Source organism: Malus domestica, chromosome 01, assembly GCF_042453785.1.
Source record: "Malus domestica chromosome 01, GDT2T_hap1".
Classification (NCBI taxonomy): domain Eukaryota; kingdom Viridiplantae; phylum Streptophyta; class Magnoliopsida; order Rosales; family Rosaceae; genus Malus; species Malus domestica.
Window position 1 is genome coordinate 1,925,668 of NC_091661.1, and position 27,882 is coordinate 1,953,549.

At 39.6% G+C, this 27,882-nt stretch overlaps 1 protein-coding gene across 1 annotated transcript; it reads left to right on the forward strand.

Annotated features, from left to right (window-relative positions):
* The first annotated feature begins 16,464 nt into the window (after positions 1-16,464).
* LOC103429473 (auxilin-related protein 2-like) lies at positions 16,465-24,749 on the forward strand. Its single transcript, XM_008367624.4, has 8 exons — positions 16,465-17,471; positions 18,495-20,193; positions 20,272-20,392; positions 20,497-20,597; positions 21,121-21,186; positions 21,949-22,038; positions 22,718-22,894; positions 24,201-24,749. Exons 1-8 carry the CDS (start codon positions 16,843-16,845, stop codon positions 24,237-24,239), a joined length of 2,922 nt encoding a protein of 973 aa, XP_008365846.2. The 5' UTR covers positions 16,465-16,842; the 3' UTR covers positions 24,240-24,749.
* Positions 24,750-27,882: the final 3,133 nt, after the last annotated feature.

Here is a 27,882-nt window from a genome sequence, read left to right on the forward strand (position 1 = left end):
CTGTCGGGTAGATTGAATTAGGCAATCTGACTTGTATGTGACCGTGCTTCTGCACCAGCCCTCACGTGGTCATAGTACTAGAGCATATTGATTACACCCAGTCTTGTTCGTGTCAGAAATTATCTGTTCGAACTTGTGTGTGTCAGCTTAGATGGATGAGCACTTACCTATACTTGATTATCACATGATTATATTATTGTGGCATTTGATACATCATAACTTGGCATATATTTGGTTATAATTCTATTATAGTATTGTTGATTTATTGTTTACATACCTATGTAGTATGTTTTCTTATAAGCATTGTTTTGTTGATCCACTCAACTTTGTTTTTCGCCCCTCTAGGACCTAGATAGCTGTATTCTTTATGGCACTTGAGGAATCTCAGCAGTTTTGACATTTCCTTCTGTTTAGGCATACGAATTTATCACTGTTATGTAATAAGTGTACTTTAGTTATTTTGACTACTCTTCTGTAGTCTCACTGTTTATTACGCTTTGAATAATTGTAGTGGGTTCACCCCACAATTGCGCACTCTTTCACTGTTTAGTTCTAATTAGTTTTAATTTTGTTCACTTTTTGTATCACTTACCCTTATGGTTACGTCACCTCACGGTGATGGCCAACATGTTTCAACCTTTCCAGGTCGAGGTGTGTCAATAACAATTGATTTTGAATGGCATAAAATTCTTATCAACAGTCAATTCATCGAATATCTCAAGTTCAAGGTAAACACAAATCAATCATTTGTTCAATTCTTTTTATTCATTTATAATAGTTGGTTTCATGGTTTATTCAATCCTGGTTATCCTCCACATCAAATCCATAATTCACACAATTGTCATCACTATTGTCCTCATTCTCATCGTCGTTAGCTCCGCATCATTTGGAACCAACTATTATATTAAAACATCACCTATATATATATATAGGAATCCTTTAACAAGAGGGATCCCCATTTTTTTAGAAAAATGGGGACACCCTCTTGACCATTGGATTTGACTTTAATGAAATTGTGTGCCCTGTGATTTAATCTCAACCACACAATTTCATTAAAGTCAATCCAACGGTAAAGAGGGTGTCTCCATTTAAAAAAAAAAAAGAAAAACAGGGATCCCTCTTGTTAAAAGGCCCATTTTTTTTTTTTAAAAAAGGGATCCCTCTTGTTAAAGGGCCTGTATATACATATATATTGGTTTTCAAAGGGGTCAACTCACAGGTAAGCAAAGCGTCCTCGCAAATAGGCTCATTGCTTGTATCCTTTCGATCCTCTAATAACCTTGTGATAGTCAAATAAGCTAAGTTAAGCTTAAATCATCAATTTATGCGACACGGCCCAAAACTGCAGGCACCACGTGATTTAGAACGCTAAAAAACATAGGGTTACGTCTCAGGTATGTCACACGTTGTGCTCCCACGCACCACCTTGCTCTGCCGCACAAGCCGTGCTCTAGCCATGCACCGCCAAGTGGTGCCACACACTGGGAAAGTCGTGCCGTCATGGACCACCGTCGAGTAGATGTCACACTCGCCGAAGTCGTGCCACACACTACGGAGTTCCGATGGAACCCGAAGCCTATGAGCTCGCAAAAGGCCTCGTGCTAGGTAGAGATGGGAATATACATATAACGCTTATAGGATCCACTCACCTAGGTGATGTGGGATGTTACAATCCACCCTCCTTAAGGACCTGACGTCCTCGTCGACACACTCTTGGCCAAGGATTGGCTCTGATACCAAATTATCACATCCCAGCCTGGGTCCCCACCACATCCCGGGCTCAACTCCACCGTGGCACGATATTGTCCGCTTTGGGCCCCGACCATGCCCACACGGTTTTGTTTCTGAGAACTCACACGAGAACTTCCCAGTAGATCACCCATCATGGGATTGCTCTCGCACAAACTTGCTTAACTTCGAAGTTCCGATAAAACCCAAAGCGAGTGAGTTCCCAAAAGGTCTCGTGCTAGGTAGAGATGAGAATATACATATAAGGTTTACAGGATCAACTCCGCTGAGTGATGTGGGATGTTACAATCCAACCCCCTTAAGGGCCCGATGTCTTCGTCAGCACCATCCTAGCCGGGGATTGACTCTAATGCCAAATTATCACATCCCAGCCCGGGCCCTCCCCATATCTCGGGCTCGCCTTCGTCATAGCATGAGTTGAGCCTCGACCACGCCCTCACGGTTTTGTTTCTGGGAACTCACACGAGAACTTCCTAATGGGTCACCACTCATGGTATTGCTCTCGCGCAAACTCACTTAACTTCGGAGTTCCGATGGAACCCAAAGCCAGTGAGCTCCCAAAAGGCCTCATGCTAGGTAGATATGATAATATACATATAAGGCTTACAGGATCCACTCCCCTAGGTGATATGGGATGTTACAATCCACCACCCTTAAGGGCCCGACGTCCTCGTCGACACACTCCCGTTCAAAGATTGGCTCTGATACCAAATTGTCACATCCCGCCCCGACGCCCAGCATATCCCAGGCTCGACTCTGCCGTAGCACTATATTATTCGCATTGGGCCCCAACAACTTCTTTACGGCATTGGTTTCTAGGAACTCACATGAGAACTTCCCAGTCGGTCACCCATCATGGGATTACTCTAGAGCGAACACGCTTAACTTCCATGGGCGATGTGGGATGTTACAATCCACCCCTCTTAAGGGCTTGACGTCCTCGTCGACACATTCCTAACCAGGGATTGGCTTTGATAACAAATTGTCACATCCTGGCCCAAGACCCCATCACATCCCGAGCTCAACTCCGCCATAGCACGATATTGTCCGCTTTGGGCTCTGACCACGCCCTCATGGTTTTGTTTATGGGAACTCACACAAGAACTTCCCAGTAGGTCACCCATCATGGGATTGCTCTTGCACAAACTTGCTTAACTTCAGAGTTCCGGTGGAACCCGAAGCTAGTGAACTCTTAAAAGGCCTCGTGCTAAGTAGAGATAGGAATATACATATAAGGCCTACAAGATCCACTCCCCTGTGCGATGTGGGATGTTACAATCCACCCCCCTTAAGGGCCCGATGTCCTCGTCGGCACACTTCAGGCTAGGTATTGGCTCTAATGTCAAATTGTTACATCTTAGCCAGGGCCCCCACCACATCCTGGGCTCGACTCCAGCATAGCAAGAGTTGGGCCTCGACCACGCCCTCACGGTGTTGTTTCTGGGAACTCACACGAGAACTTTCCAGTGGGTCACCCATCATGGGATTGCTCTCGCGCGAACTCATTTAACTTCAGAGTTCCGATGGAATTCGAAGCTAGTGGGCTCCCAAACGACCTTGTGCTAGGTAGAGATGAGAATATACATATAAGGCTTACATGATCGACTCCACTGGGCGATTTGGGATGTTACAATCCACCCCCCTTAAGGGCCCGATGTCCTCATCATCACACTAGGCCAGGGATTGGCTCTGATACCATATAAGGCTTACAAGATCCACTCTCCTGGGCGATGTGGGATGTTACAATCCACCCCTTTAAGGGCCCAATGTTCTCGTCAGCACCCTCGTCGCCAGGGATTGACTCTGATGCCAAATTGTCATATCCCCGCCTGGGCCCCCGCCACATCCTAGGCTCGACTCCGCCGTAGCTTGATATTGTTCGTTTTGGGCCCCGACCACGCCCTCACAGTGTTGTTTCTAGGAACTCACACGAGAACTTCCCAGTGGGTCACTTATCATGGGATTGCCCTCATATGAACAGACTTAACTTCGGAGTTCCGATGGAACCCGAAGCTAGTGAGCTCCTAAGAGGCCTCATGCTAGGTAGAGATGGGAATATACATATGATCCACTCCCCTAGGCGATGTGGTGTGACATCCCACTTCGCCCAAGGGAGTGATCCTTAAATGTATATTCTCATCCCTATCTAGCACGAGGCCTTTTGGGAGCTCACTGGCTTCGGGTTCCGTAGGAACTCCGAAGTTAAGCGAGAATGAGGCCAGAGCATTCCCAGGATGGGTGACCTATTGGGAAGTTACTCGTGAGTTCCTAAAAAACAAAACCGTAAGGGAATGGTAAGCTCAAAGCAGAAAATATCGTGCTACGGTGGTGGAACGGGCCCGGGAAGTGGTACATCCCGAGCCGGGATGTGACATGTGGGATGTTACAATCCACCCCCCTTAAGGGCCCAACGTCCTCGTCAGCACACTCTTGGCCAGGGATTGGCTTTGATACCAAATTGTCACATTTTGGCCCTAGCCCCCACCACATCCCGAGCTCGACTCTGCCGTAGCACGATATTGTCCGCTTTGGGCCCCGACCACGCCTTTACGGTTTTGTTTAACTTCCCAGTAAATCACCTATCATGGGATTGTTCTCGCGTGAACACGCTTAATTTCAGAGTTCCGATGGAACCAGAAGCTAGTGAGCTCCCAAAAGGCCTCGTGCTAGGTAGAAAAGGGAATATACATATAAGGCTTACAAGATCCACTCCCCGGGGCGATGTGGGATGTTACAATCGACCCCTCTTAGAGGCCCGACGTTCTCGTCATCACATTCTCGGCCATGGATTGGCTCAGATACCAAATTATCACATCGCGACTCGGGCCCTCATCACATCCCGGGCTCGACTCCACCATAGCACGAGTTGGGCCCCGACCACTGTTGGAAATATGCCCTGAAAGTCAATCTTTGGAAGAAATCTTTCAGGACAAATGAATCGATGTATGGATGAATCTTATACATCAAATGGCAAAGACACGAATTAGGACTATCTCAATCAACGAAATATGTCCTAAATAGTGTATCCATGGACAATGGATCGATTGAAGAAGTAATCTAATGATGTTAGACTACAGAGACCTTCTTCACATAACCATTATGTCCAAAAGGTTCCTGGTCGTTGGATTGTCGGAGGGATACTGACAATGCGTAGACCGGTACATACTATGTCTGCTTCAATTGGAAGGATGGAAAGTCTTATCCCATTCGTGTTGTGACACTAAGACAAGTATGTAGGTGCTCATTAGGGGAATGAGTTCACTGAACACAATCGAACGAGAGTACTTGCATGGAGGTCTACTCACATGTCAAGCAAGTAACTCTAATGGTTGGAAAGAAGTAAGTAATCCTTAGACTTGAGGCATCGTCGTTGTCTTGTGGTTAAGTACTTAATCTTTGATTATGTCAAAGTCTCCCCATTCGAGGGTGTCCACGGCATAATTGGGGACTTAGTCATGAAGGCAAGTGTATGCGCAACAAGGAATCTCTAATCCTCGGTAAGAGAGGAAGAATACTCTAAGATATGATTCGAGAATCTTCGGCCGAAGTATCGAGCGTATTGATTGGAAAGCGTTCCTATACGACTCAAATGAATCATATATGAAGGAATAATCACATTAGGGGTTTGACACGATATATCCATACCCTAATGATGTGATTGAGAGTATTGTATTAGAGAAGGATTGAATTACATTGTAATTCCAACTGACTAGGTTCTTCGAATAAACTTCTACATTAGCTTGGGTAGCTATGACATATGGTTAGATGTCACTCATAGCTTGTGAGTTCTTCTAGATGATTAAATGTAGTCGTCAAAGAAGAAAGGTGAATTAAAATGAAGTTTTAATTCACTAAGTGATTGAATTAAATATAAGCAATTGGATAGATGTCAATCACCTCACTGCCTTGCTAATTAGAACCTAAAAGGTTGTTCGCCAAAACACTATTGTGGTGAGTAACTAATGGATGATGGAAACAATTAATTGGATTAATTATGTGTTGTGATTAATTTAGAAAAGTCTAAAGAAATCATAAAAGCGATAAAGATCATTTTGGGCTTAAAGAAACGTTCGGGTTTAATTGGGCCCATTGGGCCTAAACCCATTGGGCTTTTATTCAAGCATTGGATGACTTGAAATAAATGAAAGCCCAAAGCCCAAACAACACAAATAGGGCCGGCCATATTATGTGGGGAAGGAGAGATATTTGGTCAAGTGTTGACTAGGTTTTCTTTTGTCTATATAAGGAACTTTATAGTGATAAAGTTCATTAGGGGTTTTTTGAAGTGTTTAAACAACAAAGAGGCAAAAGAAAAAGCTCTCTAACACATCAAAGGGCCGGCCACCATTGGGGTGTTTTAGCTAACAATCTTTCACCCTTTTGGTTATTCCTTCATCCTTCTCACTACACTAGTGGGTGAGGATCTTTAGAGGTTTCCTACTTTGGAAACTTGAAGAGAACCTAGGAGCACTCATTCTTTCAAAGTGGAGGAGGCAAGGAGGGAAGCTAGGCTCAAGGATTTCAAGGAGCAAAGGGCTTGGAGGTGGTCCATCCTTGGTCTCAAGTCTAGATCAAGAGGTATAAGACTAACCTTCACTTTGTTCTTGATTCTATAAATTGTTTTGATGCATTATATATAAACCTATGAACCTTGACGGGGATTTGCATGACTATAGCTTTGATAATATGTTATAAATGCTTCCGCTGCTTTCGTATATTAAATTTGATTTGCATATGCATGATAGTCATTATGAAATCCCATGCTAGAATCTCATAGTTTTCCCTTCAAGTGGTATCAGAGCCAAAGGTTTATGTATAATGTGTCCTTTTGGATTTTATGCATATGGGTATTAATGTTATGTATGACATATTATTGTTTCATTCAAAGTATGTTTATCTTTTGTTTTTCAATAGTTGAAAAATGTTAGTCAAAAGTTGAGAAAGATATGTATGCAAAAGATGTTTTGTATGCATGAATGAAAAATGAGTTTAGAACTAGTTTGACATATTATTTCTTCATTTAAAGTATGTTTATCTTTTGTTTTTTCAATGGTTGAAAAATATAAATCAAGAGTTGAAAAAGATATGCATGTAAAAAGGTGTTTTAGATGCATGAATGAAGAATAAGTCATGAACAAATTTTGGGGTTTTGAACCAAAGGGATGGCACGGTTTTGGGGGTGGTTTTGGGTTGTGTTTGTGTTTTATTGTAAACCACTCTCACATCCTTTTAAAGCTAGAAAGAAGAAACCTTGTCACTTTTGTTTTTGGGTTTGAAAAATCACCAAGAATACACAAATCTTGAAAAAGTGTTCATGGTTTTGTTCTTGGTGTTCATAGTTTGGTTTTTGATGAAAATGGTTTTAATGCATTGTTTTGTGGTTTTGGGTGATGTTAATACCATCCATAACCATATCATATACTTATAAAACCCTAGACTTGACTAGGAGATTTCCATCAAACCTTTTCACCTAAGTTTTAAATGCCAAAACCAAGTGACAAGCAAAATTTTGATTTTTCTACTTTGCATTGAATTAAAACTTGATGGGTGAGACTTCCCATCCCCCTTAATGTGGCCGGCCACCCTAGTGGATTTATCCACTTGGGGAGTCTTTTGTAATCTTTGAAAAGTTGATATTTTATACTTTTGAGTATTTACGTTTTTACCCCTAACTTTTCTTATTTACATTTAGGCCCCTACTAACTAGAAAGTTAAAATATTTGATTTTAATTTTGTTAGTTGTTTAAACTCATAATTATATTATGCCCATATGCACTAAATCTAAATGTTTATGTTGCATTCCATTATGATTATTTAAATGTGTTTAAGTAGTTATGAAATGGATGACTTTGGACTTATGCCTTAAACGATAATTGAGCTATATGATAAGGCGCTAAAATCAAATTGTTTGAACCTTGGGAATGTGTTTTAATTACTGTTTAATTGGACCTTGTCACGTTTGACGTTAATCTTTCTCTCCCCTTTTAGTATATGTAATTTATAGGAATTTGTACAAATCGGTTTGTAATTCTTATTACTTCTTAATCTCTATTCGTTAGTGGATTCCCTCTAGTGCTAGACTAGAGTTTCTTTAACTATTGGTAAAGGAGACATAACTAAAAGAGGGTTTTGACATGAGATTAAAGATTAAAAGGGTCCAATGCCCAAATTAGCAATGAATGATTGTCTTTCATTTCTAATGGCTCAATGAAAATGGTTTTAATTGGATTGATAAGCACGTAATTAAAACGACACAACCTCCCCGAGTTTATATTCAACAATGATGGCTCGTTGTTGCAATAACCTAATAAGTCCATGGTCATCCAAGAGCCTAAGATAACTATAAAGTCCAATTTCAAAGGAATGCAAAAACCTTAGTAGTAGTAGTTACTTCCAATATTTGAAAAATTCGTTTTTGATATTGATTTGTTTTTCTCAAAACAAATAGTGGGAGTATCATACGCTACTAAATAATAATGAATATAATTAGTAGTTATATATATCTCCAATATTTTGAAAAATGTTTTCATATTGATTTGTTTAATGAAAACGAATAGTGGGGATATCATATGCTACTAATTTCATTAACTTTGGACTAGTAGTTATAATAGGACAATTTATTTGATTGTGATTAAATAAATAATATGATGAGACCTTAAAATCCCTCAAACAACAATCATATTAAGTTGTAAACGTAAGAGTGCTTAGAACACTTTTTCGTGGCCTTCCACCGTGGTAGGCTCCAAGCGTTTGTGACTTGTACACCGCCTTCACCCTATAATGGGGAAGTGACAAAGTGCATGCTTATATTCAGGAGGAGTTTATTTAAAACATTTGATGAGGTGAAGGTAGGCAACGAGTGTGGCCAACATCGTATAATCGTAAGGTCATGCTTGAACCCCTATCTAAACCGGCATGGTGGGAAAGAACTTAACTAAGAGAAATGGTGCCAACATCGTATAATCGTGAGGCATTGTTCTCTAGAGGCCAAAAGGATGGGTAATCACAAGAGGTTGTTGTGAATGGGTAAGCGTACCCTCTCATTATTATTTTTGCTAGCCAACATCGTATAATCGTGAGGTGGGCTTGGTAATAGTGAGCCTCCCATAACCCGCTAGGAGCTTTCTTTGAAATCTCCCGGATTCCATTATGGGGGATATGGAATTTGCCAAAAATGGTGGGTGGTGTCATTCGGTTTAAAGACCCGAATCGTTTGACTTAATCAACAATCAATCTAATTATTTTATTTGTTTATGTATATAGATATGGTTGGAAGCACACTCGCGAAAATACTCGACAAACATTGCCTTGAGGGGCACAATTTCCCATCGTGGTATCGTAATGTCAAGATTCTCCTAACATTGGAGAAGATTGTTTACGTACTAGACAAGGCTCCACCTCACATACCTCTTAACCCTGAGGCTACTGAGGATGAACGTGCTAAGTATGACAAGCACGTTGAGGATGATATACAAGCCAAGTGCTATTTGTTGGCTTCCATGAATGAGGAGCTACAGAGACAGCACGAGGGCATGGACAGTGCATTTTCCATAATACTCCATCTTACGGAGTTATATGGCGAAGGGACGCGCAACCGTCGCTTTAGCACTGTCTGTGAGCTTGTAAAGACCAAGATGGTCAAGGGGGCTCCAGTACACCAACATGTACTGAAGATGATATGATTCATTGAACAATTGGAGAACCTTGGTACTCCACTTGACGGGGAATTGGCCCAGGACTTCGTATTGGCTTCTCTTTCTGATTCATTTGCGCAGTTCGTAATGAACTACAATATGAATAAGATGGATAGTTCTCTCTCTGAGTTACTAAATATGTTAGTAACTGCCGAGAAGACTATGAAGAAAGAGAACGTTGTAGGGACTGCTGCAGTAGCCTACAATAAGCCATCCTCTTCCAAGGCCGTGCTGCAAGGCAAAGGCAAAGGGAAGGAGAAGAAGTCCCCCACTCCTAAGCCGAAAGGAGGAGTGAGGAAAAAGAAGGCAAAGGAGCCCAAAGGGACTTGCCACCACTGTGGAAATGAGGGGCATTGGAGGAGGAATTGCAGGTTATACCTTGAAAGTCTTAAGGACAAGCCACAAGGTATGGTTTATGTTCTTATCTTCAATTCTAAATGTTAGATCTTCTAAATATTTATATTTGATATAAAGAGCTAATCACTTGTATAATTGTATATAGGTGGAGAAGCCAAGTAGAAGATGAACAAGCAAGGAAAACGTGGTGAAGGGTTTGGCCACTATATTTTTTGCTCACTACTTAGGAAGTTTGTTAGGCATTAAAGATTGTCTTTAAACTTTCTTATTTTGATAAGAACTTATTATGTGGCTTCATGTGATGAAAGACCACTATATAGTGCCTAAATGTATAAAGGTATTTATATTAGTCTCTAAATGTATAGAGCTAATACTTTTTGTATTAAACATTATGAATGTTTGAACTATCATATTAATGTAATGTGAAGTATGCCTTTTTAATATACTATTTCCTTAAAGTAGTGTTATGAATTGAAAATTGTCTTGTTGTATCCTAGATGAGATACAAGAGTTATATCACTTAATTATAATGTGATAAACCAAACTTTAGATTTATCAATCATGGATAGATCTCACATGTAGGACATAAAAGGATACAATGAATCTTTAGATTTGGTTCCATTTGTCTACTTATGAGTTCTATATGAATTGACAAAAGTCTAGAGAATCCTTTCTTGAAGAAAAGGAAGATCACATTATAATGATATAAGTAATAAGAAAACGTTTCTTATATGGTTATCACTTGAAACACAATGATCAAGATCACTCTTGATTCAATTAGTAGTTTTGAACAATTAATTGGGCATTCTTAAAATTGTTTTAAAAATGTCAAATGTGTTAGTGATTAAACCAAGAAAGAAGTGTCTAAATCTATAAAAGGTTTAAAGACTTTAGTCGCTTAATAACAAGACATTAACTTAGTGAAGAATGAAACAAGTGAGCTTGAAAGGTTTTTAAAGCTACTACACAATGTCTTCTACCAATATAATCCACTTTTATACATTTTGAATGTATGAAATAATTTCTCATTAAAGTCATGAGAAATAGTGGGAGGTGTGAAAATGGATATAAACTTAAATGTGATTGGTTTACAGTTGTCTAAAGAATAATAGTACTTGACTATTATTAAGAGTTTGTAATTTTAATTGTTAAAAGGACTCAAGCTCTTTAAACGTTAAAATTCTATGTTGTGTAACATTTAAAGAATAGTCTTTGAATGTTGGTTTCGTCAACCTAGCATAAAATGGTTATATGTTGGGAGTTGTCCATCATTCTCTTTTATGAGAACATGCTAATAACAAAGCATATGGACAAGTTGATGAAACAAAAGGGAATAAGTTTCAAAATGAGTCACAATATATGATTTAACAACAAGACAATCCAAATTCAACATCTCATGTAACTATATTGCTCTATGTAATTTTGATAAAGAATTATATCAACCACCTAGAAGGAATGGTTGAGTTTCTATATCCTTAGTAGGAGCCATGCTTCCACTAAAGACTTAGATAATTCTTATATGACTACATTAGAGGTCTTAGTATGACTAAAACTTGAAATATGGTGTATGACACCATATAATTTAAATGAATAGATTTGATAAAGCAAGTCACACATTTCATGGAATTGCTTGAGAAGGAATTCTTTTATGTATGATTCATTTAAATTAAGTGGGAGCAATATGCATTCAAATCAAGAAAATATAATTGTTAATTTTTGAATGAATGCTAAGTTACAACAAGGCCAGTGGGAGTGATGTCATAATTTGAGCAACAAGATGTGAATAAAGTCTATTTGATAGACTTGATGAAACATAGATGTTACTCGAAAATGACAAAACATGACACGGTCAATTTTGAAGTATAGACTTGAAATTGGACTTACTGATATAGCAAGGCTATCTCAATAATGTTATATGGGAATTAAATCTCAAATGTTGAAGATTTAAGAAAGCATTTTCCTTTGTGATAGGAAATCACTTTCAAAACCCTTATAATGAATGTGTCATAAAATCACAAAAGGGACACATGTATTGACTTGTGAAGTAGATATCCAAAGGTGAAGAAACCACTGAGTTTATCACTTTAAGATATTACTATATCCCAGGATCAGAACCAAAGCAACTGATAGAGTATTATTGCCTTTGAGAAAGAAACATCAGAGTGGGACTCTGGAAGCGTGCATTCACTTAGGTTGTTAACCAAAGTGAAAATAAGCCATTTTAACAAATGGAACTTCATAATGGATGAAGTACTAATCATATGAATGAATTGTAACTATTGTACTACAATGGTCTCAAGCTTGGAGCAAAGTTTGTATAAAGTATACAAACGAAATATATGTAGATATATAGTTTTAGAAACTGCTTCAAAAGGTGTTTTGAATGAAAGGGGTTCTTTTAGAACCCATGATTGAATCCAAACCATAAGGTCGTTAGTAGAGTACTACGACGTAATGGGGCGATAGCTCAAGCCATGGAATCAAGGTCTCATCAAAGTATTCGAACACATTAAAGAGACATCATCAAATGTCTTGGAAACATTTGATAAGTAAATCCCTTTTAAATATAAAAGAGATTAATACATAACCAAGTTAACCTACGAGCATAAACTCTCTCGACAACATGTATAAGATACACTAGTGATTGACTTTAGTGCAAGTGGGAGATTGTTGGAAATATGCCCTGAAAGTCAATCTTTGGAAGAAATCTTTCAGGACAAATGAATCGATGTATGGATGAATCTTATACATCAAATGGCAAAGACACGAATTAGGACTATCTCAATCAACGAAATATGTCCTAAATAGTGTATCCATGGACAATGGATCGATTGAAGAAGTAATCTAATGATGTTAGACTACAGAGACCTTCTTCACATAACCATTATGTCCAAAAGGTTCCTGGTCGTTGGATTGTCGGAGGGATACTGACAATGCGTAGACCGGTACATACTATGTCTGCTTCAATTGGAAGGATGGAAAGTCTTATCCCATTCGTGTTGTGACACTAAGACAAGTATGTAGGTGCTCATTAGGGGAATGAGTTCACTGAACACAATCGAACGAGAGTACTTGCATGGAGGTCTACTCACATGTCAAGCAAGTAACTCTAATGGTTGGAAAGATGTAAGTAATCCTTAGACTTGAGGCATCGTCGTTGTCTTGTGGTTAAGTACTTAATCTTTGATTATGTCAAAGTCTCCCCATTCGAGGGTGTCCACGGCATAATTGGGGTTAAGCCACTTAGTCATGAAGGCAAGTGTATGCGCAACAAGGAATCTCTAATCCTCGGTAAGAGAGGAAGAATACTCTAAGATATGATTCGAGAATCTTAGGCCGAAGTATCGAGCGTATTGATTGGAAAGCGTTCCTATACGACTCAAATGAATCATATATGAAGGAATAATCACATTAGGGGTTTGACACGATATATCCATACCCTAATGATGTGATTGAGAGTATTGTATTAGAGAAGGATTGAATTACATTGTAATTCCAACTGACTAGGTTCTTCGAATAAACTTCTACATTAGCTTGGGTAGCTATGACATATGGTTAGATGTCACTCATAGCTTGTGAGTTCTTCTAGATGATTAAATGTAGTCGTCAAAGAAGAAAGGTGAATTAAAATGAAGTTTTAATTCACTAAGTGATTGAATTAAATATAAGCAATTGGATAGATGCCAATCACCTCACTGCCTTGCTAATTAGAACCTAAAAGGTTGTTCGCCAAAACACTATTGTGGTGAGTAACTAATGGATGATGGAAACAATTAATTGGATTAATTATGTGTTGTGATTAATTTAGAAAAGTCTAAAGAAATCATAAAAGCGATAAAGATCGTTTTGGGCTTAAAGAAACTTTCGGGTTTAATTGGGCCCATTGGGCCTAAACCCATTGGGCTTTTATTCAAGCATTGGATGACTTGAAATAAATGAAAGCCCAAAGCCCAAACAACACAAATAGGGCCGGCCATATTATGTGGGGAAGGAGAGATATTTGGTCATGTGTTGACTAGGTTTTCTTTTGTCTATATAAGGAACTTTATAGTGATAAAGTTCATTAGGGGTTTTTTGAAGTGTTTAAACAACAAAGAGGCAAAAGAAAAAGCTCTCTAACACATCAAAGGGCCGGCCACCATTGGGGTGTTTTAGCTAACAATCTTTCACCCTTTTGGTTATTCCTTCATCCTTCTCACTACACTAGTGGGTGAGGATCTTTAGAGGTTTCCTACTTTGGAAACTTGAAGAGAACCTAGGAGCACTCATTCTTTCAAAGTGGAGGAGGCAAGGAGGGAAGCTAGGCTCAAGGATTTCAAGGAGCAAAGGGCTTGGAGGTGGTCCATCCTTGGTCTCAAGTCTAGATCAAGAGGTATAAGACTAACCTTCACTTTGTTCTTGATTCTATAAATTGTTTTGATGCATTATATATAAACCTATGAACCTTGAAGGGGATTTGCATGACTATAGCTTTGATAATATTTTATAAATGCTTCCGCTGCTTTCGTATATTAAATTTGATTTGCATATGCATGATAGTCATTATGAAATCCCATGCTAGAATCTCATAGTTTTCCCTTCAACCACGCCCTCACGATTTTGTTTATGGGAACTCACACGAGAACTTCCTTGTGGGTCATCCATCATGGGATTGCTTTCGCGCAAACTCGCTTAACTTCGGAGTTCCAATGGAACCCGAAGCCAGTGAGCTTCCAAAAGACCTCGTGATAGGTAGAGATGAGAATATACATATAAGGCTTACATGATCCACTCCTCTGGGCGATGTAGGATGTTACAATCCACCCTCCTTAAAGGCCTGATGTCCTCGTCTGCACACTCCCGGCCAGGGATTGGCTATGATACCAAATTGTAATATCCCAGCCCGGGCCCCATCAAATCCCGGGCTCGACTCCGCCATATCAAGAGTTGGCCTCGACCATGCCCTCACGATGTTGTTTCTAGGAACTCACATGAGAACTTCCCAATAGGTCACCCATCATTGTATTGTTCTCGTGCGAACACGCTTAACTTCGAAGTTCCGATGGAATTCGAAGCAAGGGAGTTCCCAAAAGGCCTCATGCTAGGTAGAGATGAAAATATACATAAAAGGCTTACAGGACCCATTCCACTGGGCGATGTGGGATTTTACAATCCACCCTCCCTGGGGGCCCGACGTCTTTGTCGGCACACTCCTGGCCTAGGATTGGCTTTGATACCATGTAAGGCTTACAAGATCCATTCCCCTAGGCAATGTGGGATGTTACAATCCACCCCGCTTAAGGGCCCGAAGTCGTCGTCAGCACACTCCCGGCTCGGGATTAGCTCTAATGCCAAATTGTCACATCCCAGCCCGGGCCCTCACCACATCCCGTGCTCGACTCCGCCATAGCACGAGTTGGGCCCTGACCACACCCTCACGGTTTTGTTTCTGGGAACTCTCATGAGAATCCCAGTGGGTCACCCATCATGGGATTGCTCTCGCGCAAACTCGCTTAACTTCGGAGTTCTGTTGGAACCCGAAGCCAGTGAGCTTTCAAAATGCCTCGTGCTAGGTAGAGATGAGAATATACATATAATAGCAACTCCACCGTGGGAACCCTCCCCCCAGGCAATACACTATGTTATCCACCCAGTGAACAGTAACTGCCATAAATGAACAATAACCGCCTTTTGCATCTCCACCGTTGCACTTAAATAGCCATGACAATAGGCAATAAAATATTAGTTTTTTTTTTCTAAATAATACAAAATAATTTTATTTGTAATTTCGAATAGGATTTTTAATCGGTCTCGTTGTACCATTTTCTATTAAAAAATTATTTTTATTATTTCTTTTCACATGGTGCAGCACACCATTCCAAAACCTTTTTTTGTTTTATTATTTTTCTTCTTCTTTTCACATGGTGCCAACGCACCATTTTTTCTTTCTTTTTCTCAAGCTCAGCCACACCCAGTTTTCAACCCATCACCCCCCCGCCCCCAACGCACCAATCCCTCCTCGCCTCTCTTCCTCCATCTTCACCACCCCACCGCCGCCTCTCTTCCTCCATCTTCACCATCCCACCCACCTCAGCCTCCATCAACGGTCCCGATCTCCGGCGACCCATCTCTGCCATTTTTCTGTGCCATTTTTCAAGCTCAGCAGCTCCCACACCTCAGCCACCCATCTCTGCCATTTGTCTGTGGGTGTTCATCACCTCGGCGATGAACTCCGACGAGAGCCGTTGAGTTCGAAGCCTGGGTTTTAGTTTTTTTTTTAATTTTTTTTAATTTTACTTTTTTATTAATATTTAATATTTTTATTAATTTTATATTATGGCTGACGTCGCCCTGACGTCAACCCTGCGTCAGATCCACCTCGGGCTCACAGGCTGGCAATTCCCCACGGGCCTGGTGCTCGGGCCTCCCCTATCCCTCGGGCTCCCAACGCTGGAGTGTGTCACTCGGGCTCTCGGGCCCTGTTTGGTCCACTGTCCCCTGAGCAAACTCCCACGGTGGAGTTGCTCTAAGGCTTACAGGATCAACTTCCCTGGATGATGTGAGATGTTACAAATATGGTCTGATTTTGTTCATTAGAAAATATTTTTTTGCAGTACTATAATTATGAATAGAGCTATACGGTTGGAAATGACTTTATATCATTTTTATCATCAAGGCGATGGAAGAAGGAAAGGAAGAAACTAAGAAAACAAAGAAAAATTCGAATAAACAACGAAAAAGGATTCAAAACTTAAAAAAAAACAAAAGAAAAAAAAAAGAAAAAAAAAGAAAAAAAAAGGAAAGAGAGCTAAAAAAAGGCTGGTCAGATTTCTGTTCTACCCTGCTCCCTCACCTGATCTCTCTCTCAAAGTTTTTCTCCCTCAAGATCTCCCAACACCCCCCTTCCTCTTCTGCAACATGATCCTCCTTTAACTTTTCACATAATTCCACATCTACCCTTTGAGAGAATTCAGAGATCCTTCCATTCGGTTTTGTACAGCCAAAAACCAATAACACAAGGAGGAGGAAGGAGAGAGAGGTTTACCCAGAAAGCCCAATCGCCATGAACGACTTCGAGGGTCTCTTGGCTTCCGATTACGGCTTCAAGCCCTCTGGCAAGTCGGCCCCAATGTCTGCTTCTTCTGCTAATTCTTCTTCAAAGTCCTCAAATTTTGATCTTGGATCTACTGGGACCTCCCGATCAGCTCGTGCCACCAATTCCTTTAGTGGGTCAGTCGTCAACGATCGCGATTCGATCTTCGGACCCTCGAAAGGTCAAGACTTTGGCGGGTCGGCGCGGTATCCCGGCAAATTGGAGAGCCGCGGCGAGGATGCGGCTTTCAACTTCGATTCAATGTTTGGCGGGCCTGCTGATTCGGTTCCAAAGTCGTCGAATCCGGGGCCCGTTTTTGATAAACCTGTTTACGATGACGACATTTTCGACGGCGTTCCGGGGCTGAAGAGCACGGCTGCGAAAGTTAAGTACGAGGACGTTTTCTCGTCGGTGACGTCCCTGCCGTCCAAAGGGAGTAGTAGAACTAGTGGGTTTGATGATCTTCTTGGTGGGTTTGGGAAGGCTGAGCCCCAATCGAAAAGCTCAGGGTCCAGAGGATCGGTTAAAACGGAGAAGGGCGTGCCCGGTTTGGATGATTTGCTACCTGGGTTTGGAGGTGGTATTTCCCCGAGTGAAAGGTATTGGTATTTGCCATCATTAATGCATATTCATGGGTTCTGCTTTTGTGTTTAGAGAACATGTTATTTTCTTGTTTGATCAAGCATAAGTAGCTCAAATTAGATCAATTGTGTGAAACAAATTATGCATTGCCGAAAATTATGGTAAATCTTCTATTGGATATGTAGCCGAAAACTGGTTAAGCACAGAAAATTGTATGATGAACAATTTGGATCGATTTGCATTACCCACATTAGGGTCAACTTGCACGTTGAGTTTGAAAGTTTATACTAATATGGCTTTCTCTGTATTTTGTCTTGAATTGGCATTTATTCCCAAGTCCTGAGGAATGATAGTGATGCACCAAGTGATGCTTCACTTTTGATGGTTGACATTGGATTGGTTGAAATGTAGACATGGACATTGAAAGATCATGTATGGTCTGATGCTAATTTTGTACTTTCAAATGGAAAATTGTGTAATTCACTGGGTATTTCCTAGTCAGGTTTCTTACCCTCCAACAATGTTTGACATAAGCTGAGATTTCAGATTTTGATTCTGCAATGTTCTGTTGTGACTACCCTGAACTGCGTGGAGTGAAAAACAAGGCACTAAACTCAGAGGTATAAGGAGGAAAAGAAACTATATAGATCCTATTTCTTTAAATTCATTGTCATATTGTACTATGAAGGGTAATGATGCATAACCCCTTTGCTTCACTAAAAAAGTAGGTATAGTTATTTCAAACGAGAGATAAGGAGAAGCCTTAGTTGATTGTGAATTTGACTGTTTATACTTTTTTCTTTCATTTCTTCAAACAATAATCAGCCTCATCAATTAATCTGGAAAGACAAGATTTCCGTATATATGTGAATTGATTCATATAGTATTGAGCTTATGCATATATTATTTCACAGTGATAAGCACTGATCAACATCTTTAAGTTGCATTGCTTCCTGTGTAAATGCGACGATAAGTTCATGTTCATTTCAAGTCAGAATCTTGTTCCATTTATGCATCTGTACTGTCTTTTCATGTATCAGGTCAACCTCAGAGGCCAATTGGCCCCCTGAAACAACTGCCAATAATGTGTCTAAAACAAACTCCAAGGTGATGGAAGATCCTTTTGTAGTATTAGGGCAGTATAGTGATCCCTTGAAAGAAATAAGTAGACGTTCCAAATCAGGAAGCTCAAAGGTTGATAGTCCATCTGTTAATAATGGGCGAGCATTTGATGATATTGATCCCTTTGATGGCCTTGGAAAGTCAGTCCCAGCATTTTCTTCAGGGAGAAATAACAGGGGAAATGATAGTGGCAATTTAAGGGCAGATACAAGCGTAAATAACAGCAGAGCTTCAACTAGTAAAGAATCAACTGAAAAGCCTTCTGTGAGAAGTCCAGATAACCTGTCTCAGAAGAAGGTTCCTATTGAAGACCATTGGGATTCTCATCAGACCCTGTTTGACATGCCTACAGTCTCAAGTGATTCTCACAAATCATCTGGTCAAATGATGTCTCCACCTTCCTACGTAAATCCTAGTCCTAAGGAAGTAAATCTACAAGTGGATAGGTCTCCAAGATCTGAAGAAAACATGGATTCATCTGATCATGTATGGCTTACCGTATCAGAGATCCCTCTAATGACTCAGCCCACTAGTGCTCCACCACCGTCAAGACCTCCTCCTCCAAGACCAGTGCAGGTTTCAAAGGCAAGAATGGGTTCCCCTGCTTCCATAAATGCGAGAAGGAATGCTAGTGATTCTTCTACACAATTCTTTCAAGCTCTGAAGTCAGCTCCTGCTGCAGCGAGAGGCTCGAGTGCCTCTACAATTGATGAACTTGAAGATTTTGCCAGGGGTAAGAACCAGAATAACTTTTCTGAACATGCAAATGGTCTTGCTGGTGAAGAATTGGAGATGAATTCAGTTGCTGCTGCCATGAAAGAGGCTATGGATAAAGCTGAGGCTAAATTTAGACATGCGAAGGAAGTGAGAGAGAGAGGAAGTACAAAGGCTGCTAGAAGTAAAGAAGCACAGCTGGAAAAGGATGAAAAAGCTATGCAAGAAAAACTGGAGAGGTTTGACAGTGAACGGCTGCAGAGGGAAGGTGAAGAGGAAAATATGGAACAAAGTAGAGTGGAGAAAGAGAAGGAAATTGAGAGGGTGTGGGAAGAGAAAGAGAGAGAACAAAGGAGACTTGAAAAGGAAAGGGAGAGAACCAGGGAAATGGAGTTGGAAAGGGATAAGGCCAGACAAGCTGTGGAAAGGGCTACTAGGGAAGCACGAGAGAGAGCAGCTACTGAAGCTCGCATGAAAGCTGAAAGGGCTAAAGCAGAGAGAGCAGCTGTAGACAAGGCAACTGCTGAAGCTAGAGAACGTGCTGAAAGGGCTGCTGTTCAGAGAGCTCAAAGTGAAGCTCGAGAAAGAGCTGCAGCAGAGGCAAAGGAAAGAGCAGAAAAGGCTGCTGCAGAAGCCAGAGAAAGAGCAAATGCAGAAGCAAAGGAGAGGGAAGCAAGAGAGAGAGCTGCTGCAGCTAGGGCTGGAGCTGAAGCACGAACGAGAGCTGAACGTGCTGCGGTAGAAAGGGCTGCTGCGGAGGCTCGAGAAAGGGCTGCTGCGGAGGCTCGAGAAAGAGCTGCTGCTGCAGCAAGGGCGAACCAGCAAAGGAGTGACAATGATCTTGAGCACTTTTTCAACATGGGGCGAGCTAGCAGTGCACCACGACCTAGGGCTAACTCATCGGTAAGGACAATATTGTTAAAATTCTTTTTCATTAGCATTTGAAAATCATGTTTTGACTAGGTGGTTGTATATTTTCAGGATCCATTTCAGTATAGGCAAGAGCCTGAAGTGCCAAAGGCATCGAGCACTGCATCCTCGAACATAAGGAAAGCAAATTCAAGTACAAATATTGTTGATGATCTTTCAGCGATTTTTGGAGGTAGTTTGGAACTCGTAGTTCAGTTCAGTTAATTGATTGTAAATACTGTTGTGTTTCATTGTAAAATCTTGCTTCTGCTGAACTTTACTAATTTTGGTGAAAAGCTGCTCCATCTTCTGGAGGAGAGTTCCAGGATGTTGAAGGAGAGACTGAAGAAAGGCGACGAGCCAGGTTGGAACGACACCAAAGGACCCAGGAGCGTACGGTATGTGGTTTCTTCGTTAGATTTACATATATATATATTTATATATTTATATTTTGTTCCCATGAATAAAGTTGGTAAAGATACATGTTCCTCCAGTCCCCTTAATTGAGGGATTTCCCAAATAACCCTATTTGAAGGACACCTTGTGGAACCCGGTCCAAATTTTATTTCAATGATTCAAACATCTATTTTCTTAAGCCAATATTCAAAGATCATCCCTACAAAAAACTTAAGACAATGGAAATAATTGAGACCCCAATTGTAGTGAAGAAAACAGATGAACACAGTATTTTCAAGAAAACACAAAAATATCAACCATTTTGGATATTGAGTGATATTTTGAATGGAATGATCTTTGAGGGAAGACCTAATAGCTTGATGGTTTGGATTGTGAAATACAATGTAAATCTCACTGTATGTTCCCCAGATTTGAACGAATGTATATAATGCACACACTTGTTAGTGCTATGTTTAACTTTATTATCATTTCTGAGAAGCTCTGATTGTTGTCTTTGATTTTCAGTTGAAAGCACTTGCTGAAAAGAATGAGAGGGACCTTCAAGCCCAAAGAGAACAAGCCGAGAGACATGTAAATCTAACTTCCATTCTTCCAATGTGTTCTATGTGTTGCATCTTTTTGTCTAATTGGATGTATAGATTAAGGTGTACGTGCAATATGGGTTTAAGGCATGTTGTCATTGACCTAGAGTTGATCCAATCTAAGGTTGTGCTAGGCTCTGTCCTGTCTTCTAGTTACTGATACCGAGTTGAATGACCCAAAAACAATGACTAAAAAGAATATAACATAAAAATTCTGTTCTGGTATGAAATTCATATTTCTCTGGCATAGAAGTTCGACCACATTCTTAACTATATTTGCAGTAAAGCCAACTCACTCCTCCTACATGCACATGCGCACGGACTATTAGTGTCTTATATAAAGAACAATATTCACATGCGATTTGTGTACATATGTTTATATGTGTGTGTAAGTTTATCAACCAAAGATGTAAATATGTTGGCATTGATTCATAAGCGTGAATGTAAAGTTACTTGTTTTCATTTTTAAATATAGAACTCAATTTCTTGCCCATGAATTTTGTGTGCCACAAAGTTACATCTGTGATTAATATTGCCTAGGATGCTAGTGATATCACTTGTAAGTGTGATTTTATAATTCGTGAGTTGGCATAGTATTTTGGTTTGTCATCAATTTTTGTATATATGAATATGTTTACTTTTATTTGCATGTTGTTTATTTCTCTTCATGCCTTAGCGTCTGAGCTGTACTGAAACTCACATGACGTTTATGGAGTTGTCGCTGATTGTTTATCCTTGTACATGTCTTCAGAGGATTGCTGAAACACTAGATGTTGAGATCAAGCGTTGGGCTGTAGGGAAAGAGGGGAACTTGCGTGCTCTACTTTCGACCATGCAATATGTATGTTGAAATATTATGCTCCACATTATGATATTCTTTTTTCTTTTAAATGTATTGAGGTTTAGAGTGCATGGATGGGGGTTTGGAGTTGTGGAGTCTTTCTTTACGGACCACTGGTTTCTGTGGTTGGTTATGACTCATGAGGAGGGTTGTAGGTTAATCGATGGCCAAAATTATTGGTGAATTTCTACTAGAGAGTGTTGAAAAGGGTCCTTGGCACATGCTTGCATTGGAAAACATTTAGTAGCATGCTAGATCCCCTTTTAAGGCTGTTTTCTTTGTTTGGACAGCCTTATTTCCAAAGTAAACTGGATGGAGATTTCTGGGAAAGCTCGTTAGATGTTTTTCTGTTGGGTGGTGTTCTTGTCTGCATATGGCAGTGGTCAGACTGCAGATTTTCTTCTGGCAGTTGGGAAGGGATGTTTGATGGAATGCCAAATCAGTTCAAGTTGTTTCTTTTGTTTAATAGTCAATTTTAGTCCCATATTGATGAGCAAATATAAAACCTGTTTTTTATTAATTGTTCCAAAAGTACTTGATAGTGTTGGATATACCTGTTTTTTTATTAATTGTTCTAAAAGTACTTGATAGTGTTGGATATACTTTGAATATTGAATGGTTCCACAGTTTGTAAAACTTGTGCTGCTTGCACTGACCCGAATTGTTGACTGATCGTCAGGTGCTGTGGCCTGAGTGTGGTTGGCAGCCAGTTTCTTTAACGGATATGATTACAGCTGCTTCAGTTAAGAAAGTATATAGGAAGGCAACTTTGTGCATTCATCCCGATAAGGTACAACAGAAGGGTGCTAATCTTCAACAGAAGTATATAGCTGAGAAGGTGTTCGACCTCCTTAAGGTATAATGTTCGGGTTTTTATCATGGTCCTTTTTTTTGTTTTTTTGTTTTGGTCTGATCACAAATGGTCCTTTATGTTTTGGCAAATCATCAGTTTGGTCCTTTATGCTTCAAACTCATCAGTTTGGTCCATCTATTGCTCTGGTCATAAAAATTGTACATGCCTTCTACTTCAGTTAAAACGTCTGTCAGAGTACTGATGTACATTTGTGTTGGGCCCACAAAACAAATTAAGACAGATTAAACCAAAATAATAATTTAAAAAAAAAGTATGGTAAAAATTTAGAAAGAAATTAAAACGTTGTGCTTCTGCGGCGAAGAACTTGATGGAGACATCTGTCCCTCATTCATCACAGTTCCATGGTCTGTTGATTCGTTCTTCTGTTGATAAAACTAAAAGACTGCGCATATTTTGAATCTTTTGTAAATTAACACCGGGGCATCCTAGCAATCTAGCATGCGAGAAAGAGACCATCTATAGTTTTCTGCTAATTAGTTTGGTGTCCATGATTTTGCTTTTGCTTGAGAAACACTTCTCTTATGTATATGTATGTATACACAAAAATCTTTAAGGTTTGTTTAGTTTTTTTTATTTATTTTTATTTTTAGAAAAGTTAAAAAAGGAACCCACCATTCTCCCTCTCTTCAAACCACCAATCACACTATTCCTGGCCCAGATTTCGCTCCACCCCCTTCCGCAAGCAATATACCCCATGTATTGAGAAAGGCTTCGCTATTAGAACTTCTAATTTAGAAGGCATTAGAATCGGTCAGACTGACCCAGCCCTCTTTCTCACTTTCCCTCCCTCTCCAGTTCTCCTGCCGTCGCCCCCTCCCCTACCCACCCAGATTTCCCCGTTCCCCAACCGACCCCTTCATTTAAATCTTTTTCGGTTTTCAAAATTTTAAGGTATTTTCTAAAATTTTATCCTATTTTTAAAATTTGATTTTTTTTTTTTTTTTTTTTTTGTATTTAATCCATATGGCATCACATGATTTGTTTCGTGGGTCCCACACAAATGGCACATCAGCACACTAATGAGTTTTTAACGGAAGTAGACTGCAAGGACAATTACCAAAGCTATAGGCGAAGGATCAAACTAATGGGTTTCCAAAACATAAAGGACCACTTTTATAGAAGAAATTGTTTGTAGAAAAACTGATCGTCGCTCTCCCATTACTGTTGGTTTGATGTCCAATTAGATTATTTGATCATGTATATTATTATACAAGCCCATTTTGCTGTGGCACTAGTATTATTGTACAAGCTTCTGAAATTGCATTCCTTGAATTATGGCACAATGTAGGAAGCTTGGAACAAGTTCAATTCGGAGGAGCTTTTTTGAAACCCTTAAGTGACTCTTCTGCTTCGAGTTACGTCATTTGGCAACCAAATCATTTGTCACATCGGAAGAAGGATATCAGCTTCTTTTCTAGAAGAAAGACTATGCATCGGTGATGGTGGAATTTTGATTGAATTTTAGCGAGAGGCTTCTGTTGGCCGCCAAGATGCCTGGTCAGAATTCTCTTATATTTCCGTTTTCTTTATTCCCCTTCTTCTCTTGTAATTGTTTGTCTAGGGCATTGAGGGGTTATAGGGTTTTCGAAAGAATGGTTTCTGAAAAATGCGAAAGGCTGGGTGATGTACAATACCATATTGTGGTATTGCACTCAATCTTTATTCAGTGGTTCACTTGATATTTTAGGTGGGTGGGGGCAGATTTTGCCCTTATTTTTTTTGTATTTGTTTGTGATATAGCACATTCTGTTGAATATATATATACATATACCATTATTTGTATTGACAACAAAACCTTTCATATGTGAATGTATGATTGAGCTCTGAGTTTGATGAATTCAATCTGCTTTGTATTTGCCTTTTCTTTTATTTTTTTCTTTCGAAATAGCTTTCTTTTGGTATTAACAGACAATTCGGAAATGCTCATGTAGTAAAACTTGCCTTCCTTTGGGAATTTATTTGACAAAAACTTGTGCTTAATTTACTTTTACATGCGTTGCTTTCCATTGCCAGTGAAGGCATAAATGGTTTTGCGCGTTTTTGGAGTAAATCTGAAGTCCTAAAAGTTCATGTTTTTTTTTTTTTTTTTTTTTTTTTGGGAAAATCCTAAAGTTCATGTTTTAGCGCAAGTCGACCGTGCATAATTTGCATTAGCAGTTTGGGTTGCTAAAGAGGAAGAACTCCGTCTTGAGTTTCTTCCTTCTCACTGCCAGTAAAAAGTTTTAGGAAAAATGATTACTCAGTCCAAAAGTCAAACGTTATAGGGCGTTTATAATGTGTGCACCTTGCTTGAGGGCAGGAATCCAACAATTGTGAGCTCACAAGCTCACATGTAGAACCGGGTTGTTGAGATCCGGTGTAATTCGTACCTTTTTTCTTGTTCACCGGGTATGTTTTTGTCACACAGAGAGGAGGGGAGCTGAGGGTTTATTCACATGTCCAAGAGGGAAAGAGAGGCACATAGGGAGCTTTTTTTGTTCACCGGCTATGTTTTTGTCAGAGAGAGAGGAGGGGAGCTGAGGGTTTATTCACATGTCCAAGAGGGAAAGAGAGGCACATAGAAAGCTACTGGTGTGAGGAGTCAATTTTAGGTGGATTGAAGCTCTGTTTCAATTGTGACCCAGTAATCCTGTGCCTTTACTATTTTTTGGTTCACTAGGTGTGTTTTTGTCAGAGAGAAAGGGAGGCTGAGGGTTGTATTCGTGGGGGAAAGAGAGGCATAGTATAGAATTATAACTACATTCATTTCATTGATCTCACAAAGATACATATATATATACAATTTAAGTGACTTAGAGTACGAGTATTCCTAGGTCCACAGGGATATACAAAACCTAGCCTATTAGAATCCTATGTGGATTCTCCTACACTAACAGCCCCCCTCAAACTTGGTGGTCTTAGAGCAACAAGTTTGGATAATAATAGTGAAGCGAGGTTTGGAGAGGCCTTTGGTGAGAACATCCGCTGGTTGATCAATAGAAGGAATAAATTGAACTTTGTGAGTATCGAGTTTCACCCTTTCACGAACAAAGTGATAGTCCAGTTCAATATGCTTCGTCCGAGCATGAAAAACAGAATTGGCAGCCATATAAGTAGTACTAAGATTATCACAATACAAAAATGTGGGTGCAAGGAAAACGAAGTTCAAGGAGAACATAGGAGAGCCAAATAGATTCAGCATAAGCATGAGCCAAAGAACGGTATTCTGATTCCGCACTAGATGGAAAGACCGTCTGTTGTATGGTGGAGCTCCAAGAAATTAGATTCGGACCATGGAAAATAAGAAATCTCGAAGTAGAACGATGTGTGTTAGGACATCCAGCCTAATCAGCATCAAAATACCCATGAAGAAGAGCAGGACTGGTGGAACGACGAAATGAGATCCCATGGTCCAGGGAACCCTTAACATATATAAGAATACGTTTAGCAGCAATGAGTCTGAGTAGGACAAGACATGAATTCAGAAATATGATTAACTGTATAAGCAATATCCGAGCGTGTTAAAGTAAGATACTGAAGAGATACCAAGAGATGTCGGAATTATGTAGGATCCAAAAGAGCCATGCCATCCTGATTAGATAATTGAGTATGGGAGCCAATCAGAGTACTGCATGGCTTACAATCAGTCATATTAGTGCGCTTGAGTAAATCTAGAGCATATTTTCTTTGTGATAAATGGAGACCAACTGAAGTAGGGCGAACCTCGACACCCAGAAAATAATGAAATGGACCAAGATCCTGACTTTCAAATTCAAGTTCCAAAAGATCCATAAAAGCGTCGAAGAGCAGTCGAATCATTACCAGTTAACACAATACTATCAACATAAAGTAATAGGATGAGATGAGTCCTACAACAATGAAAGGTGAAGAGAAATGGATGGGCATGACTCTGAACAAAGCCCTGATGAATGATAAAGGTATTGAACACTGAAACCAAGCTCGAGGTGCCTGTTTGAGACTATAAAGAGCGTTGTGCAATTTACAAACATGATGAGGTTGCTGAGGATTAACAAACCCAGTGGTTGGACATAAAGACATCCACCTATAGGTAACTAAGGAGAAAAGCATTTTTGACATCTGGTTGACGAATGGACCATCCATGAGTAACTACTAAATTGAGAACAAGACTGATAGTGGCAAGCTTAACAGCTAGACTAAATGTCTCATCATAATCAAATTCATAGTGCTGATGAAAGCCTTTAGTGTAATACCCCGTATTTAAAAAAAAATTGAGAATACATATGTGTGTGTGTGTGTGTGTGTGTGTGTTGACGAAAGCCTTTAGTGTAATACCCCGTATTTGAAAAAAAAAATTGAGAATATATATGTGTGTGTGTATACGTAATTATTTTTATTTCAAATGTAATGATTTTATTGGGTTTCTTTTATATACTATGCGTACAAAAAAAACTCGTATTTTTTACATGTAAGTTAGTAGGTTCTTTCACTACAAAAATATATTTCAAGTCTAGCTAGTACTTTTATACTCAAATTTCTCCAACTAGAGATGTTTCTATTATTTGGCATCCTTGTAATACCCTGAAAATTTAAATATATGAATTAGATATTCATAATTATGAATACGTGGAGAAAATCGAAAATAAATCGATTTATGGTTGTGGAAAAATTTAATTTAGAACTTTTAAAGTTTTATTTCCTGAAATTTTTATAATTTACATCGAAAAATTTATGGATAAGTGAAATGACGAAAAATGGCCCTAGTTAGCTAAATTGAAATGCATGAGGATGTGTTTTATCATTTTTCTTGGCATACTTGGATAGAGGATGATTTCACGAGGGTGTAGGCGCAAACCGTTTGTGAAACGGAGAACGAAAGAGTTATTCACATTTAAAGTTAGGAAATGTTTGTAATTTTGGCCTCATTTAGAAGGCTCTAGATTTCTGGAGCAATGAAATGTGCCATGTGTGTGGTTGGGATGAAGGGAAAAGAAGAGAAAGGAGAGAGATGG